The sequence below is a fragment of the Triturus cristatus genome, chromosome 4_2 (assembly GCF_964204655.1).
Source record: "Triturus cristatus chromosome 4_2, aTriCri1.1, whole genome shotgun sequence".
Taxonomy (NCBI): domain Eukaryota; kingdom Metazoa; phylum Chordata; class Amphibia; order Caudata; family Salamandridae; genus Triturus; species Triturus cristatus.
Genome location: NC_140586.1, coordinates 264,940,964 through 264,961,025, shown reverse-complemented (window position 1 = coordinate 264,961,025; position 20,062 = coordinate 264,940,964). Strand labels below are relative to the sequence as shown.

Below are 20,062 nucleotides of genomic sequence, written 5' to 3'. Positions count from 1 at the left end.
TCACTTCCGATTCTTTCAATGGAGCAGGGACAAAGCACAGATTGATTCAACGTAATCAGTGCCAGTCCACTGCTCCTAATGTAATTCAGGTACTAATTCTTCCCACTCACACTGCCTGTGGGTCCTTCCATGGCGTTTTTTCTTGTTTGTTTCATGGACATTAAAAGTAATTCTAATTTAAATTCCACACTGGATTTTGACAACATCTAGGACTAACCTATACCAATAAATCCTAGCGCAACGAGGAGAAATGTTTTCATTTCTCCTTGTTTTTTAGGTCGAGGACTACCGGTCTGCCGAAGGCAGAACCGGAAGTCGGAGATTTAATGTTTCCTAGAGTGGCTCCTTAGCCCGCCTCTCTTTTTGCCTCTCCTCCATTGGCTGGCTTCCTAAACGGAGGCCCGCCATTGGAGGAGAAAGCCGTCCCTCCAAATAGGCTCCGTCTTTTTCAGATTCGGGGGCGTGTTCCTTGCTGTTCTTTCCACTTTTTAGCCACGCCCTTTTAAAACAGCAGGAACACGCCCCCGAATCCGAAAAAGTTTCGAAGCTTCCATCCGCCATTTTTTCACTATCCTCTGGCCGTGAGGATCTTCTTGCTGTTGTGCGTATAGGTAAGGCATTTTGCCTGTTTGTTCGTCTCGTCTGCCCCTGATGATCGTCTTGCTCTTGTCTTTCCATTCGGCTTTAGCAAAGTCAGCAGTGTGTTTACTTTCGCATCGCGCTTTCACTTTTGCGCGATGCGAAAATAATCATGGGGCTGCCTTTGCAGTACCGCGCTTGTTCAGTACAGATTTCGTCATGGACGTAGTAGCCCGTAACGTACATTCTTAAGCGTCTCTTTAAATCACCGCGGTGGCCCAATAGCATTTCTCCTAAAGCTATATTTTGAAAATCGTAGTACTGCACCCTGGCGCTGCGTGAAACCACGAGGATTAAAGTTTAATGTGGGGGTCACTTCAACCTTAAAAGAAATACACAAGGCACCTACGTTACTTCTGTCATTCGAAGGAATGGCGCTAGCCTTTGCATCAATCTCACGGACACGTTAACATGTTCTAATCATAACAAAAGGTGCATAATGGCTGACGTGTTTTGCCTTCATCTTTCGTTCGCCTTCATCTTTCGTTCGAGAGGATCTGCAATCGTTTACAAGCACCCCGGGCTTCAGAGGGAAACACCCCGCTGTGTTATCAGACTGTAATCTACACCTTTCGATGTTTGCGCAGGCACGCAGACATACTCAGCACTTCTGTGTTTACATGTCTCTCTGTCTCGCCGTCACTCTCTGTAGACACCTACAGACACATGCATGCACACACACACACATATACACACGTACACAAGACACATACAGACATGCACACACGTACACACACATGCACGCACACACACACACACACATACACACACGTACACAAGACACAGACACATACAGACATGCACAGACACGTACACACACACATATACACACGTACACAAGACACAGACGCACATGCATACAGACATGCACAGACTCGTACACACACATCCATGCACACACACACATATACACAAGACAGACGCACACAGACATGCACAGACACGTACACACCCACATGCATGCACACACACGTACTAACACTGTTACCTACAGACACACGCACACACATACAGATGCAGACACACAGGTACAGGCACACGTCTATGCACAGAGTGTAATGTTATTTGTTATCGTATCAAATATGGGGAGGGCTCACGACTCAAGAGATGCCCCCCTATCCTCCCTCAACAATGGTAGTGGAGAGGCCGCAAAACAGGGTCTTTCTGGTGTCACGTTTGCTGTACTGCGGTGATGAGCCCAAATTCGTCGTTTGTACCTCAGTAATTAATGAATGTATGTATGTGTGTATAAATATATATACCCAAACATATTTCATCCGTCATGGATGCCTCCTGCGCGCTTTATGAACACATGTTAATATGTTATATATACGTTTATTGCACACTGAACTGGAAGTCGATCATATGCAGGCTGGGATATTTGGAATCTTGATAGTGACTTGTAATGTGACTCGTACTCTGGCCGTGTACGTGTAGAACGGTGACCGGAAGCTAAGCTCAGTCGAACTCTTATCTGTATTACACAGAAACGCCAGTCCTGCTCCACTGGCCACTGAGACGATGGAGAACCTGGGGCTGCCTGAGCCTCTTGAACTGTGTTGGGCCCCTGGTGGTGACCGCGGATCCTTGGGCCCCGTGACATGGCTTTATGTAGATATCAGTCCTTCTGGAGAGCGCCCTCAGATAGCTCTGATCAACTGAGGACTGCAATGACTCTGGGTCCCTTAATAACAATCACCCCGACCCACCACCGATGATTGTTTCAAGAATCAATGGTGCCCTCTAAATCAGGCTCTGCGATTCCGGAAAATAAAACAGCAACATGTCGACAGCAGCGTCTGTCTGCAGCACAGAGGGCCATGCTGTTAGTACACGCACTGAGTATCCTCTGAGAATAAACCTCGCTTCCTGTAATGGACAATGTTAGTATGCACTGAGAGATGGCTTATTAGGAGAGAAAGAGGGTTTGCTTTTACTTTACATGCACCTGTGTGTGTAAAGCCTGCCTAGGCATTAAATAAACCATCACCGTGGCCCATCTATACCCAGGACCACTGAAATTATGACATTTCGACGCCGTGGACGTTCCCGCATAACTATGGGCTTGACTTATTTACCACATAATCGATCATTTGCTACCTAATCTGAAGATTGCTGAAAAAAAAGAGTTTCTGGTTCAAAAGTTACAAAAAAACATTGCAACACATACTGCTTGCCACGTTTCTGTTGCTTATTGCTATATTTGGCTTCTAAACTGGTATCAAGGAGGTGCAACCAATGCCCAGACAGTGTTAAGTGTAAACATGACAAAATATTTAAATAACACTCACAAAATGTGCTGCATTATTACGCCGCATAATTTGCCCTTTCTTGGAGAAAAAAAAATTACTCACCCTGCTGCATAATTTGGCCCTCCCCTGCCGCATAATTCTAGCGGCCCTGGGTATGGCACATTACAAAAAGGTGCAGTGCAAAAACATCTTTACAAACAAGCTGACATACCTATGTCCACATGCAGGAGTGGGAAATATTTCAAGCAAATAAAGAATCAGTGACATAAAAAACAAGCATTTGCAATGCAATAGGTCTCGCATTTACGCAAGTTTAAGCTATTGGCATTGTAAATGACAATGCCATTTATTTATATTTTAAAAACAAAAATAAAAGGGATTGTTATTTGCCATGTCAATAGCTCAAACTCCTGTAAATGCGAGGCCTATTGCATTGCAAATGCTTGTAATATTTTACCTCCCTGCATTGCTTTAGGCAGTTTGGGCTGACAAGCAGAGGCTTTCTTGGGTATTGGTTTTCGTTATGATCTTTTATTTGACGGGCACCAGCCCTCGAATTTCGATCCTCTAGAAATAATGGATCCTTCCTGAGCATAGTCAGTTCTGCTCTCAGGTCCTATGGGGCAGTCGCCTGCACTCTTTTACAGATGCATTACAGCCAATGATGCGTAGGCTATGATTACCAGAGGGGGCTGCAGCGGTGACTCAACTGAAGCCCTCCTTTTCACAGCCACCTTATGCACACCCACTGGTATGCCTATCAGGTCACTAATCCTCACTGCACTAGTGTTCCTCCCCAGACTAATGGTATGACTGACTGGTTCAAATATACATTCAAGGTCATGTTTGCTGAACACGTGGCCGAGAGCTCGCCCCCACCTACTTTCTGCCCAGCATGAGCTACCCTGTTCAAAAAGGGCCAAGAGAAGCAGTGGCCTGGCTGCCAAATCCCCACACTTCTCCAAGTCTGGGCTTTGAGATGCTTGAACTGCATGAGGTAGTTACAGTAGCTCAAAACGTCCAACTCCTCCGAATAGGCTGATTGGGCAGCCTCCTTCCCCTCCTGGGACGTTTAGTTAGCTATAATTTCTACAGATCCAGATTTGTTTTTTATTTCTAGCAGTTTTCTATAGCAAAAACTCGACCCGAAGGCATAGGGAGCGCTTAACATGAGCACCAGTTACACTACACAAGGAGACACTCATTTTTGATAAGCAAGGAGAGATTAGTGATTTGCCCACAATCACAGGGTGTGTATGTGCTTTCCAGTATGGAGCAGCTTTGCTCATTCATTTGCTGGTCGCTGAAGTAAAACGCCTGAAGGCGTATTCTCTCGCTCGTGACTTCTTCAGAGCGCTGCCGTGACAGAGTGTTATCTATTTCTGTCTCACTCTGGTGCATGTACCTCTCTCTCTATCTCACTACATCACAACATCACTCTATGCTTATATATCACTACCTCACAACATCCCTCTCCCTCACTACCTCACTCTCTATCTACCTCACTCTCTCTCACTACCTCACTCTCTATTTCAATACCTCACGCTCTCTCTCTATCTCACTATCTCACTCTCTCTCTGCTAATGCAATAGGTATCACATATGCAAAAAAAATGCTAATGCCAATAGAAATGAGAATGCCATTTATTTAGGGATAGAAAAATAATAAAAAAATAATGAGCAATACCAATAGCTCTACCTATAATATTGCCGAGACCATTGCATTGTAAATGCTTGTTCCTCTTTCAATGCGTGCTGCATTCTACAGCACGCATTGAAAAAGGAAAATGCCTGTAGTGATTATTTTTGAGCAGGAAGGTGCCCCTTCCTGCACAAAAACAATCTCCCCATGGAGCAGGCATCCTTGCACCATGGTGCAAGGGTGCCTGTCCCAGCGCATGGCAGCTTTAGAGCGCCAGCCCGGGGGAGAACACAGGAATGCGACATATCATTGTAGATATGTCACATTCCTGTGCTCTGAAAGTGCCGCAGTGTGGCGCAGCCAAAGGGCTTGAGTTGCCGCCCTGCGGTACTTTCTTGTAGATCTGCCCCATAGTTTTTTAGCTTCTCACCACCCCACCCCACCCCAGTTTGGACCCAGCCATATGCAAATCAGTCTTGACTCTGTTCCTCATGGGAACAGTCCAGCCTGAACTGCCAGACCAGGACCTCCCTGGACCGGAATACAAGCATCCTGGGACCGGTTCCAGAGTATCACCCCTCATCAGCCAGGACAGCTTGAATCCAGTGGCATGGCGAGAATTCAACACTGGATTTTGACAACATTTAGGACTAACCTATACCCATAAATACGGATCTGGTTTTTGAAAGCAGGCTGCCTCCATCTGGTTAAATCAGATGACTCGGCGTGGTGTGGTCTGCTACTTTGTCATGGCATCCATTAGTCATGAGACAGTTATTTGCACAACTTGCAACCCACCTCACAATGCATATATGAACATGGTCTTTACACAGTACTTCATTGTTTTAATTTAACAAGAAATCTTATCGCCATTGTTATTATTCTTAGGACCCCCGCCCCTCCCCCCCCCCCACAACCACAAGCACTCCCTTGTAAAATGATTATCCAGAATTTAGTGGCAAAGTCGAAGTCTTATTATGTCTAATTTATTGTTGATGACACATTGTTGAAAGACAAATATATATTCAGACTTTAACTAAGAGATTTCAGGCATCGTGCATAGCTGCCGTGTGTCGCTATAGACCTGAGTGTCAAAAGTTTTTTCATTGCAAAGATAACATTTGTTTTTCATCAGGTTCCTTTGATATCTCTAGCTGCAAGTCACTTCTAGCATGTATCTGTGTCAAAATATGGAAACCTCGTGGTTCAGTGGGGCCCCGTTGTTGTGATTTGGTACTTGTATAGCGCGCAATCTGAAATTCACTTTAGCATCACAGCGTTTTTAGTGGTCCAGGGATTACTCTGAATTGGTGGGAGGTTGTGTGTTTTTCAGATTGGAGTTTGATTCGATTTGTGGAGATGTTATCAGTAGTGTGAATGAGTTTGTGTAACACCAGAGAGATGTGGTTTAGCGTGCATGCCCATTACCTGGCGGGATGTTAGTGTGTTAAACAGCTGGTGGAGGCATGCGCTGTTGGGTACCATAATAACAAGATAGTTGCATGTTTGAGTTGTTTTTGTTCGGATTTGTACCTAAAAGTGTGTTTTTTGGATTGTGCGCGGTGTGTCTTAGATGAGATTGGTTATACTGTAGCTATTGGTGTTTGTGGTGTTGAATGAAGTCTGCTTCACTTCACGTGCGCTGTAATTTTCCCACATGGTTTTCCGAATAAATGTATCCCTGAAATACCGGGAAAATGCACACAGTGTGGGCAGTTGTGTCTGAATTCACCGGTATCGGTGTGACGTCTGATGGAGGGTTTCTGCCGCATGAATTTTTTTTTTGGGTCAGCCTTGAAATTCCTGTTGGCCCTTCTGCTTTATATATAAAAGTGCTTTTGTGCTACTTCTTTTAATTTTTGTAAATTTTCTGATCCCTCTCAGATCAGTAAATTAAAATATGGAATCAGCGTTGCACACATGCGTCGTGATACCTGTGTGCTCCTAAAAAATGGCACAGCAATAGAAACCCACACACTGACCCTTTCAAGCTGGCCTATCTCGCAGTGCCAGTCCAACTTTGGTACTACGAGTGCAGCTTTACTACTGTTTTTTGTTAATTCGTCCCTAATATTTTTCGGATTCTTTGTGGTGGGAAAGTCAATTTTACCCTGTGTCTTGCACAAAATTGCCAGACGTGGAAGAACACTGCCAAATTCCATCATTCCTCTCCAGGAAACTGTGCCATTCTGTCAACCCCTGGTTGGTAAGAGCGGATGTGGTAACTGGTCAGGCTCTATGTTCGCAACAATAGTTAATGCATTTAAAGTCGTACATTAGTGGCTATGGGGCCAAAACTTTATTTATAAGTTACACTGCCAGATGTCTCCTAAAACTTAATGTGGGTTTGGGCAAGTCCTTTTATATCCATGTTTCAGGATTTTAACACCGATTCATTAACCCTTAGAATGCATCTCTGTGTAAGTAACATTAGTAACCAGAAGGGCATATTCAGCACTTTACAAAACCCCTCAACGCACAAACTGACAAATGTCCTTTGCATGTGGTGATTTCAGATTGTGTAATATCATTCTGTACTACCCACCTGAGAATACCTTACCTCCATGTAGTGATTGAACATCCGCACGGTGCGGTCTGTGAAATTGAAGACGTTGCGCCAATCGAAGTTGCTGGCGCCTTGTGGACGGTCGTCCTCGTGGCCATTGTAAAGGAAGTTTATGATGTCTTCGGCCGACAATCTTGTGTCTGACAGCTGTCTGTTCAGGAAGTCCTTGACCATGGGGTTCTTTATGGTATCCTGAAAATAAATGGGGCACGTGGCTTACCAGATCATTTCACATGTGCATGTCACATACCACCTTATTGTGCGATGCTGTAAGCATCACAAGAAAGAAGTACACCCTTTGGCAATAGACCCTTTAAGGGAGTGTGTTCAGTCAATCCATCATTTTTTACAAGTTTTTACTACCACCGTTAGCAGTTCAAAGATGGCTGCCTTATTGGCATATACAGCCCTTTCAAAGGATGCAGCAACAATAAAAACTTGCCATGGCAGACGGCATTAATTACATCACTGTTAGCACTGTGGGGATGATTCCCAAAGGATAGACTTGCTGTCAAAAGTACGAGCACTGAAAGTGAATAATTAATTACATGACTGACTGAAGCCCAAAGTAGAGAATAAAAAGCCAAGCTGTTTTAAAGTGCTTATGTGTGTCCTGTTGCATGTGTGCCTGTTTGTGTAATGCAGGATGCAAAAGTTGTAGACACACCTCTTTAAAGAACACTACATCACAATGCATTAAGTATATACAACCCAGCTTCATCTACTATCACTCATTGGCATAGCTAAGATAGGCGAGATTGGGCTGCCCGACTTCCTACTAAGGTAGCAGCACATATTATTTAGTCCTGTCTATGTAAAATGCATGTGAGGTGCAGCTGATGCAAACTGCACAATGTTCCTGCCTTATCAGGGGTGTAATGCAGGTCCCAGGCAGCCTCTGTGGCATAAAGGAGTCCCTAACCCTTCAGGCTGCCCAAAACCCTCAGGGGGCCCTCATTCAGCGAAAGGTCAATGTGTATTTAAGCGATTTGGGATACTCCGGGGCCCCACATCACATTCTGAAAGGGGTGGGGCAGAATATTTTGCATTACGCCACTGGTCGACATCCAACACTGGGGCCCTGTAGTTGATCTCTGGGGAGCATCAGCCGCAACAGTTTGCAAATTCTACCAGTTTTTGGCCAATATTCTTGCCTAATGTGCTAAAAAGTGCACCATTTGCCCCTTGACTCGATATCAGCCGCTGATGTATTAGGCAAGCATGCAATCAGCGCACCCAAACCTTTTTCATTTACTTTTATTTGTAATTCTCGAACCTGGTGCGCTCCTAACGCATTGCTCTGGAAAACCCTTAGTTCAACCCATGTGGATGGCACATCCCTACATTTGTCACAAAATGGTCTTTACATCCATCAAAATGTTGTCCACTGTTAATAGCCTGATGTATTAACAAATACACTGTTTGCTCTTCATTTGCACTCAATTTATCCTCCCCAAGCAGGCAGTGGCTCCTTTGCCGCCTGTGGCGGTCCCAGCGTTTTTTGTAAGAGCAGGGTGGGGGTTGGTGCTGGCAATTCCAGCGCTTGCCAAACCGCAACAGCCATAGGTAGTCGCCCCAAAAACTCGTGCTGCGCCAATGAGCACCAGTGTAACAAAGTACTAGGGCTACACTATTTATCAGTGGATATGTATGTATAACAAAAAAACGTGGTTCTTATGGAAATATTTTTTACTCTGACAACATCAAGGAGGTTTGTTTGGCGCATTACCAAGTGTCACAGGGTGAGAAATATACCTATTGGTTGTTGAGAAATGTAGGGGCAGATTTATCATAGTGCTGCGTTGCCCTTGCACCTACCAAGGAAACACAACGGTAATGCAACACTAAAGTGAGATTTACCAGGCAATGCCTGCCCACCTTTGTGGCTCTGCCTTTTTAAATCTGGAGTAACACAGGACAATTCAAGTTGCTGCCTTTTGTTTTCTGCGCCAGGTAGGTGTTCCATGGGTGGAGCGCGGGTGTTCCCACGCATTCACCCATGGATTTTGGCTCATTCACAGATTTACCATTAGTGGTAGACAGGGGCGGTGTAACGAGGAGAAATATTTATTTCTCCTCGTTAGGCCTCAGGGGATTGTTTTTGTGCAGGCAGTGACACCTGCCTGCACAAAAAACACTCCTGCCTCCAACGCAGGCACCCCTGCACCAAAACGCAATGGTGCCAGCGTTGGCTCAAGGCAGCACATTGAGCGCCAGTGCAAGAAGAGGACAGGATTGATACATATAATGCTAAATATGGCACAGTACTGCCCTCTCCCTTTCAAGCAGTGCGAGGTGAGAGGCTAGGAGATGGAGTGAGTTACGTCATGCAGGTCTGGAAAGAATACTTGGGCCAGTTCAATGGATCCCTAATGTGGAGTCAGCCCTGAGTCACATCACAGGAATTAGCGCTCTCCACCAATACCAATGCTGCTACCAGAGATGGCTTCAAAATGATGCTGGGCTCTGCAAGTTGCGCACAAAAGTGGTCCTCAACATGGAAGGCTAGGGGTCTGACAACGAAAATTACAATGCATGGGCTATTTCCCATTTATGGCAGGGATACAAATATGGAAAGAAAAGAGACAAAAAAATATATGATGTGGTCAGCCAATTGTACAGTGGGACAGCTGGAAAACACTGACATGGCGAAGTGTCCATGGGAGTTATGGTTAATGAAGAACCTAATCAGAGCCCAACTGTGGTTTAATATGGAGGTAAAAGTGAGGCACATTACCTCCATAACTCCAGGCAGATGCCCTCTCTGTTTTCCAGTTCAGGAGGTAGCTCACTCCAAGTGCAACCTGAGAGATGACTCCATTCCCCAGGGTACTGAGGATGCTAGTATAATGGGACTAACCTGACTGGTATAAAACTCCTTGGCACTGAAGGTGGTGGCGAGGCACCATAAGTACTTGGAGGCATTCAAGAGAGAACAGAGCTGAGTGACATAGGGCGAGGATTAATTTACAAACGACAGTCAATGAATTCACTGAGGGGGCATTCCAGGAAGGTAAGGTGAGATCCTGAGCATAGGTACACCTCTGTGCAGCAGCGCACCGGAATTATGCGGCACAAGAGGGTCAAATTATGCGGTAGGGTTGCGTAAATTATGTGGCAAGAAAATGCAAATAATGCAGCCTAATGTGGCACATTTTAAAATAGTTTTCCTTAATTATTTCATCATTTTTAAACTTGGTAACACTGTCTAGGCACTGGTTGCACCTCATTAGCACCATTTTAATACCGAAATATAGCAATAATCAGCAAAAACGTGACCAGTCCAGCTTTGCCAAGCACCTTTCAGTGTGCAGCAACACGCGTGGATGCATTTTTAGTAACTTTTGAACCACTTGAGCTAGAAAAGAAATACGTTTTTTGTTACTATCTGCAGAGCTGCCAGTGGACCTGTCTATAAGATCGAGTTTAGTCAGCACCCCACTAACAGCCACTACACACAGGCAGCCATGAAGGGTTGGGGGTGGTTACAGCTGCCAGCAAAAGACAACAGGCTTCCGATTTACTTTTAAAGGTTTACAGTACTACTAAGAGTCCTAGAGTGGGTTTGTCATACCACTTTCAAGGCCGCACTGTTGAGGGCAACCCTTTCTCTGTCTTTCTTTGCAGCCATAAGGGAAAGTGAGCTATTCCCCATCCACTAGTTGCTGATTGTGAGAAAGTCATCCTTTTTGCCCTGATCATCCCCATATTTTGACTGAAACTGGTAGTAACTAACTCTGACTGTGCCCGGGGCCAGTGATCTGATTAAAAAGTATATGGGTAAGTCCCTAGTATTTGGTTGGGCAGGTAGGTTTAGAGGCCCAGCAGATTTAATGCACTTAAGTGTGCACTGCTGTGTTACTTTCATTTTAAAAGTCAACCATTCTTTGCAAGCTGCTTTTAAATTGAAATTATATGCAAATTTGACTTTGGATTTAAAGGTACTTTCAAAGTATTAAACGACCTTATTTTTTTACATATGTCACCCGTAATGTCTACTCTAGGTGCCCCAGGGTAGGGTAGGGTGCCCTGTAAAAATAACCAGGGACATTTTAAAAGATGTTCTGTATGCCCTGGTGAGGAAAAGACTATAAATTCATTTTTCCCCACTGTAGCATTTTAGCTCCATAAGCTAACATGGGAATAGTGTAATACAGCGTTACTATTGACAGAATTGAGAAAAAATAATGTTTCAAAGATTTAAAAGATTAGTAATGATAAATAAAAAAAAATTGCCACTATGAATTTATCATAACTATTACAGAAAAGAAGTTATAGAACTTTCTTTTCTGTGAGCCAAAATCCAGCCTTCAAGCAGCCTCAGCTGATTGGCCAGTCTAGACAGGCTGAGCTAAACTGCTTTGATGAGGTGATAAGTGGCCTGCATAGAGACAAAGGTTATCTGACTGGGGGAGATCTGCAGCTGCAGAGAATAGGCCAGGAAGTGGGCTGGGTAAACAAACTGGTCTTCCAAGAGAGCAGGACAGTAAGGATGCAAGTCAGGCCTATCCTATCTTCCTGCACCTCCCAGCCAGATGGCAGCACCAGGAGTGGAATTTGCAGGAGGTCTGGAAGGGGAGTGTTAAAGGAAATCAGTAAGTTGCCTTAGCCAGATCTTACCACCAGGAAATATTTTTTTTATTTTGCGTTTTAAAGTACAGTGCTTTGTGGGACAAGAATATGCCACACTTTGGAGGAAATTGTCACCCTTTTGGATGGTACCCTATACCCCATTGGTCAGAGGTGTCCTACTGCTTGTCACCCCAGACCACTGGATAAATATGTGAGAGCTTCACAGCAACTCAAATTATTTGCCTGAAACTAAAAGAAAAAGAAGGACTGCCCTGCTAGAACTCTGGCATGCACCAAGAGGACTGTACTCTGAAAGACTGCACCTACTGCACCGTAAGGAACTAGAGCCTTCGGGCTTTGTCTTGCTTCCAAAAGAGGAGTGGACTCTTTCCAAGCAACAGGTTAAAAGAGCTCCACCTGCATCATCTCCAGCTAGAAGAACCCATCTGACCACCTTCAGCTGGACTTTAGAGGATTTGGCAGGAGCACTGTGGGAACTGTAGTCTCAACTTTCGAGGAGCAACTCAGAGACTCTGGAACTTTGGATTTTGTTTGGGGATACTTTGAACCCTCAAAATGAACTTAAGGAAGCACCTCCTGAAGTTTGGAAAACTTGTGAGAGCTTTTGTATAAAAGCTCCATAAGGTGACCGACTCGACATCAAGAGTCAAGCCGGCTATCTCAAACCATGACCTGGCCTGAAGTTCAGGATCATCCAGCTGAATACTCTGGAGTTCAAGACATTCAGGACTTCACCGAGGCCTCACACAATACCAAGCCGCCATTGTTGATCCGAATACCAGCCTAACAAAATGCCCCGCTCGACAACAAGGGAAAAAACTCCAGAAAAACGACTAAGTGCTAAGGTAAAAACTTGACTGGGCTTTACCCCTCAGTGTATCCAACCCACGCTCCATCATGGTCGGTCTTAAACCTTAGTATTGTCCATTCATGCGCAACAAGATGTGCAAATTTGGTGCCATTGGTTTTTAACCCCTTCAGCGCGGCGCGGATTACCGCGCTGTGCTGAAGGGTTCTTGCACGGGCGGGGCCGTGACGGAGTGGTGCCGTCATCTGCACAGCGCGACCGACGCGCTTGACGGAACCACTCCGTCACGCGCATCGAAGGGGTTAAGCACTAGAAAGTGTTTATTCTGTAAAAAATCATATCTCTGGTTCCCTAAATTTGATTCTATTTGTTTTGGAGTCATTTAAATCATAAAAATATTTCTTATCTTCATATATTGGTTGTGGATTTGATTTTTAATGTGTGTTGTGCCTTACTTATTCAATGTATTGGTGTTTTTAAATGTTTTATACACCTGTCTCCTTAGTTAAGCATGCCTGCTCATTGCCAGCTATCAAGAGTTGAGCAAGGGAGTAATTTATTGAGACCTTGTCTCGACCTTATTTTGTGTTGGTGGTCTTATTGCTAGTGGTGGGTGAATACTCACCCCTACTAATAATCAATCTTCCAATACCGACTAGTGCATAACATTTGAGAACATAAATATAGGGGCCATAAGCATGCTTTTTAGAACTAGGAAATCCAACACAGGTCAGTTGGAGAAAGGGAAAGCAATCAGCCTAAAGTGCTTGCCACACCTGAAAACTGGCTGGTTTGCGTCATCAGTGTATACGTGCCAGTCAGACTAGAAGAGAGACTCCCGCTTTCCATACTTGAGGATCAGCTATTTCTCAGTAGATCTCAGTTTGCCAAGGTGATGTGCATGGAGCTATGGCAGTCAGGCCTCCCAGCTTTCAAATTCAACACACACTCCTTTAGAATAGGTGCTGCAACAACAGTGTCTGGGCATGCCATGAACAAAGGCAGGGTCATAAGAGTGGGCAGATGAGATTCCAAGACAACAAATCCTACATAGAGGGTGACTCAGACAAGTGTGTGCTCCCTACCTGCATTCTCTTGATAATCGGTGGCCAAGGAAAGAGTACGGTCTGGTTTATAGGACATTATTATGTATTGGGAACACAGACGTGGGCGATGCAAGTATAGAAGGAAGAAGCACAGCATTGGTCAGGCACAAGGATACGGTGAAAGGGCTCACCAGGAGTAAAGTTTGAGCAGCTAGTCCCCACCATGGAGAAGCTGATGGCCAAGAGTGGGAAGCCAGATATGGAGATAAAGCACCCGGGTATGAATGACCTGACAAGGCTAGGCAGGGGGCAACTGGTCGAAAACATGAAAAACGACCTAACTGGTCGAAAACGTGGCGGTAGAATACCACAGAATAGAAAATCCCCGGGCTCGGGTGGCCCAGAGGGGACTGAATGATACTCAGCCGGCTCTGTGCTGCCAGGCGGCAGGGCAGTCAGGGTTTAGAGAAAAGGGCACCCTATAACGACTCTCAGCCCTTGCAGCCCAAAATCCTGCCAGGGGCTAGACGCATGGAGCAAACTGACTGCTGGTAGCAAGTTGAAGCCAGGAATCTGCCGACTACAAAAAGGGGCAAAGACACCCCTCTCAGCAACAGAAAACGAGGCTACAAATATATGAAAAATATTTGTGAATTCAAAACCTGAGGTTTTGTCTGACAAAGATGTTCCCACCTGTGACGGATAACTTGATTTATGATCATATGAAAATAAACTGCCGCCAAATTACCCCACAATGCGACGTCTCAAACCTCTTGCGACAGATTTAAGGTTTTACTTTGCGCGTTTGTGGCTGGATGGCCTGACTGCTCAGTTTACCGCCTGGACCTGGGAAACTTAGCAGCACTCTCGATGCATGTGATAGGGTCAGAGTTGAAAACACTGGAGACTGAAGCCCTGCACAACAGGGCCAGATTCTTTGCCCTGCCTGAAAGCCAGACTTAGACCCTGCTATTAACACACCGTTTTACATTCCTTTTCAGACCAACGAATGCTGTGACTTTGGTCTTTAATTTGTACAAGGTTGCCCAATTGCCCCAGATCATCAACAGCGTCATCATCCTGTTCTGGCTTTTTCGCCAGCAGCGCTTTGCTTCTTGGTACTCGTAGGCCTATGCTTCCAATTTGAAAATAGAAATTATAGTCAGCATGCAAATTGAATGAATGAATATTGCATTTGTAAAGCAAAACTGTCACTCCACAAGGAGCATCCTGATGCTAAAGGGCTGCTCGCTTTAAAAACACACATTGGCAAAGCCAATACACCTCACCATTGGGACCTATTGGCTTTGCCAATGTATTTTAGCCATGCTGGGCAGCATGGCTAAAGTTTAAAAAAACAAAAAGAAAAAAGCCTTTGATGCGGCCGCATGAATAATTTTGCAGGCAAGCACACCACACACGTATGCTCCTGAAAAATTACGCTGGTACCTTTTTAGTTACCGACCCAAGTTAAATTAATAACTAGAAATAAAATAAAAGGCGTGAAAGCATGTTTTTTTTTTAAGTAGGTGGCATGGAAGCAATGAGGGCTGAGGCAACATGCGACAAGGAAGCAACATGGGAGGTTTGGAGGCATGCGTAAGCAGCATGAGACGCAAAGCAACACTGGGGAGGGTGGGGCGACGTGGAAGAAACGCAGGATGCGTAACCAAAACAAGAGAGGGCAGGAGGGCTGATGAAAGCAACATGACTGTTTGGAGAAAGCAAAATGGAGGACAGGGTTGGATCAAAGCATCAAAAGGAAGGGATAGGGGCGCGGGTGGGCAAAGCAAACATGCAGGGCCTGGGAAGCCAAAGGGAAGAGGCACATGAGAGAGCGCACCAAGGACAGGGACATGCAGATGTCTTCAAAGGGATCACAGAAGCAGAGTAGGATTCTCACCATGCTCTCGACGCACAGATTAGCTGATTTAAGGGAAGTGGGCCAGAGTTACCCTAAGGCGGTAAAAATTACAGCTAGGGGCACAAAGGACTCTTAAGTGAGATTCGATAAATGTCTGTCTGTCATATATGATTGGGGCACTTATTTTTCATGATATTGAAACCTAACAATAGATTAGGGTTTCCTTTTTCTGGTCCTGAAGAATCGCCATTGACCCTTGTTTAGCCGCCAGGGCATGCACATGTCCATCACTATGCCTATTTGGTTCACCATTATGTTTTAATCATGGCACAGACATACACTGGGAATAAAAGATTTTTGAACAGGAATTTTAAGTGACTTTCCACCTAATCGACCACCCCTTTCATAATCTTTCAAAAAGGGCACCATCCTTTGCTGTGGCAAATACCGGGCAGGGAGAACAAGCGATCTCCATGAAAGAGCCCTCTTGCAGTGCCCGCTGGGTATTGCAGCACTCACTCAGTGAGGAGCATAGCCCAATGATAAGCATGCCACTCCAGTGGGTGAGGGCTATTGCATCCTTTTAAGGATACCCCTTATGATCACATAACTTTTCCTTCCACTGAATTAAGTTGACACTTGTTGAACTTGTGAAACAACAAACGTGTGAAACAACACACTCACTAGAATTTTAGAATTTTACTATACTTGGGGAGAATGTGTGCTGGACCACTCTAAAAAAAGCTCCTCTCCTTCCCCTCGGGGTTTGACAAGAATGATACAGGTGTCAAAGAACAACACGGAGTGCAGAGGGAGAGAAGTACATGAGAGAGACAGCCTGAAAACACATGCACTCTCATGGACTACTCAACTCTACAGAAAAGAAGTAGTGCTTGAAAAGCAAACACTGGAATAATAGATGATGGTCAATCAAAAGAGATGGTATACAGGGAATTCTCCATTGGAGGGACAAACACAGCTGTGAAAAGCTGGGACACAAATACCAAGAAGGCAAATGAGAGTGACAGGAAAACCCACCAATAGTAAGCAATGGGGGAGGTTGGGCACCAAGCCCTGGCACGCCCTTGGTAAGCAACAATATGTCTAGCAACCAACAGTGCACATGCTGCCTAGCAGGCTCGATCTGAAAGCAGGGCATGGTAAAGATGCTCCAGATGACATGGGGCACGTACAACTGTATCTATACAGTCCTCGATAAACCATCTCCTTCTACCAGAACTGTCAAGTTTCCCAGGTCGATGCATGGGTAGCTCATCCAATTTAGGCTTTTATTGGCTTTGTATTTTGGGACTTGTAGTTCTGTTTATTTAAGTATTCAATCAGGACAGCAAGCACCAGATTGCAAAGGAAGAAACCTGGAGTGGATGAACTACTAACGCCTAGTTCTGCGAAACTTGAGATCGTTGTCATCTACTCTATACAGCACTTAGTTAATACCCTCAGTCCCGTATTATTAAAACCCCAAAACAAAAATACTTGTTAATCCTTAAAAAAGTCAACATAAGAAAAACAGTCTGTTTCTGAACAGTACTTTTTCCTGTTGTGTCATCACTTACGCGGATCACATTCATCTGAACACTGTTTTGGAAGAAGTGCCAGAGCTGCGGCCCTACTTCCTCCCAGGTCTTCCCCACTTGTCGGAGACGTTCTAGCTCCTCGAATGTGCTGTTTGCCTGTCAACATCCAAAACAAATAATAAAACGTGTTATACATTTACCAAACAAATGTGTGCGAAACAAAGCCTCCCACAGACACATAGCATAGTTGCCAACCGGCCACATTCATTAAAATGTGACTCAGCCAGGCCTCGCTTTTCAGCCAAAAACCCTGAGCATTCAGGGACTTGTAGTCTTTCTTTCCCCCAATTTAAGCATTGGTCCACAAGTACCAACATGCATTTTTTTTTGTTGCAGTTTTATAAAGCGCAAGCTCGACACAAAGGTTTTGGAGCGCTTTACATGAGCACCGGTTACATTACACAAGGACAAATTCATTTATAGTAGGCACGCGGAGATTAAGTGATTTGCCCAGAAGCACAAGATGGTGAGAGGACACCGAGACTCAACCCTACTTACCTAGCTCTAAAGCCGGCAGTTCTCTGCTAACAGTTACGCTAGAGCTGTCAAACGGAACTACTCCATGTATGACACCTTCAGCCAAACACGGCCTTTAATCAGTAGCATTTCCAATCTAGTGTTGTGAGCTCTAATTTTCATTCCAAAGATGAACCTACAAGTCCCAGCATGCAAAGTGCTCTTGAGTAAAATGGCAGGAACTGGTTGAAGTCTCACCTATTATATATACCATGTGAAAGCTGTCACCTCCTCCTCCTGGGGAACTCTTTATAACAAAATAATCACAATTAGCAACATCTTGCAACTGCTAAAAATTAAATTATTCAACGGGAGTAACATATACAAGGCCAATATAACTACCACTGGATTCTCTCATCTATCAATCTGCGGAGGTGACTATAGGGCTCACTATGGGCATCTCACCATTCTGTTTGTACTGACATTTTGGAATAAACTATGGTACCAGCGCCAGGTGACCAGTTTAGGTAGAGTTACTGTCCCACTTGTGTCTGCAAGAAACTTTGTTTTCAATTCCCTGTTTTTATATTTACCAAAATATTTGCTATTAGGCGGAATATGTATTGCAATCCATTCATTTAGAGCAAACCAAAAGTGGCTTTCCCAGAAAACGTTAGGATGTCAAATAAAAGACTAGGTGGGCATATTTACAAGCATCTTGCGACACTTTTGCGTAATTTTTAACATGGGAAAAGTGACATACGGGTGGCGCAATGGGCTTGTAAATAAGCCCCTAGATCAGCAACTACAATTCTGACGCAGCATGACGTGGCAACCGTAACCTTGGATCACATGAATATTCAACACTTCACAAGAAGACTCCGGATAGTGCTGAACTCAGCAGCTTGACTAAACTGACGGCTTCGTGTTCCAGTAGGCAAGATACCCAGGGCCTTATGTTTCAAAGAAGTCCCCCACAGACCCAGGATGGATAAAGCCTTTCTGACCATCAGGCCCTGGTCTCAAATGGTCCACCACAGGGCAACTGAACACACCCTTAGATCTTCGTAGGATATGTGCCTGACCCAAAGAATGACATAACTTCAACTGCGCATTATCAAATGTGGTATGGAAGTAATGGAGCTTCCTGCCTCCTAAGATTAGGGTTCCCAGGTCCTTCCTTCTCACCAGATGCCACAGTTGGAGTCCTGAACAAAAGACACACAATTGATGGACGGAATGCAGAACAAATCAAAACATTCACCCCAGTCAAGAGATCTGGGTTAAATCCATCATTCTTTTGCTCACCATGCAACCCCAGTTGGAGTCCTAGGCTTTTCCTTAACAAATCATGGTTTTCTGGTGTTTTAGTCCAATTTGTCAATTTGAAATGGAGCAACATTACAACTTACAACTCGCTGAGTTGTTAAATGAAAGCCTTACCACCTAATTAGTGTAGCTATATGGGCACCGGTACCCCTAATGACGAATTATTCATGGCTGCTTTGGATTGAGCTAACACCACTAAAACATAAACACAACAAACAAAAACTTGACAAGCCGAAAGGCATTCTCCACAAAGTTCACCACAACATTGTAAAAGTTTGTGGTACAGTGCTGGCGCGAGAATGAATTCTGCGTGTTGCTGGTAGGGTAGCCAGATTAGTCTATGTCAGTAGGGCGCCATGCTCCCAGGCCTGCATTGTATTCTTATAACTCATTATTTCTGGGTTTGTGAGTCGAACTGAATCCACCAAAGTGACCCGAGGCACCATGTGCCGGACGGCAAATGAAAGCCCAATCCTAGAAACATGCTTTGGGAACCAGAAGAGATCTGGCAACACTACAACAGGTTGTCATACACTAAATTACACAGCCATGACCAAAAACAGTGCCTTATCTCATGAATGTATTGATAGGGTGACTGTTGGAGGGTTTGTCAGAGATCACTCCAACAGACACCACGGGTGGGGGGGGGTGGCAGGCTCAGGGCAGAAGCGCAGTGTGTGATGACACAGACAGCCCCTCCACCCCGGGAACGAGATATGAATGGACCAAGCAGAACAGAAAATCAAACTCTCCCCAGATATTCTTGGAGCGGAATCCTTTCACATGAGAGTGGTATACATCAACTTTTCAGATAAGTATTCAAGGATAGTATAATGCACTGTCTTAAGTCCAGTCCTGCAATACTTTGGGAAAGTGTGCTTCTGATAGTCACTTGCGACCAGCAAGGCTGCTTTTGCTTACCTGGATTGTTGGGGTATAAGAGTATATTTTGACGGTCGATAGGGTTGGTCCAGCAGAAAGCGTAATGGAAAGCGAGCACTTTTGTCACAAAGGGCCCTGGTTTGAGCAGGTGGTATATGGGATCAGGGGCTAGTGTGGGTCATAGAGATGGAGGGAAGGAGAGGCCATCTAAGGTCATGACAGGTAGTGGCCTGGCTGGGGGGCATTGTCTTCTTCCCCTCATGGTGCTGGACAGGGTGGGCACCTTTGCCCGTAGCCTCCTCCTCTTTCCAACTGTGGTTTTACTGGGCGCTGATCCAGTAAAACTGGTCCAGTGTTTCTGCACCCCGGCCCTTATTTATGAAGGGCT

The 20,062-nt window shown here is 44.9% G+C and overlaps 1 protein-coding gene across 2 annotated transcripts in view; it reads right to left on the bottom strand.

The window, feature by feature from the left end:
• Positions 1–20,062, bottom strand: part of ABCA4 (ATP binding cassette subfamily A member 4) — a 1,118,748-nt gene that overhangs the window by 698,190 nt on the left and 400,496 nt on the right. For both annotated transcript variants that reach the window (XM_085601480.1, XM_085601481.1), the window contains exons 11-12: positions 16,987–17,103; positions 7,093–7,290 (exon numbers count right to left, since the gene is read on the bottom strand). In XM_085601480.1, coding sequence (XP_085457606.1) covers positions 7,093–7,290; positions 16,987–17,103 — 315 coding nt within the window. The remainder of the gene's footprint in view (positions 1–7,092; positions 7,291–16,986; positions 17,104–20,062) is intronic.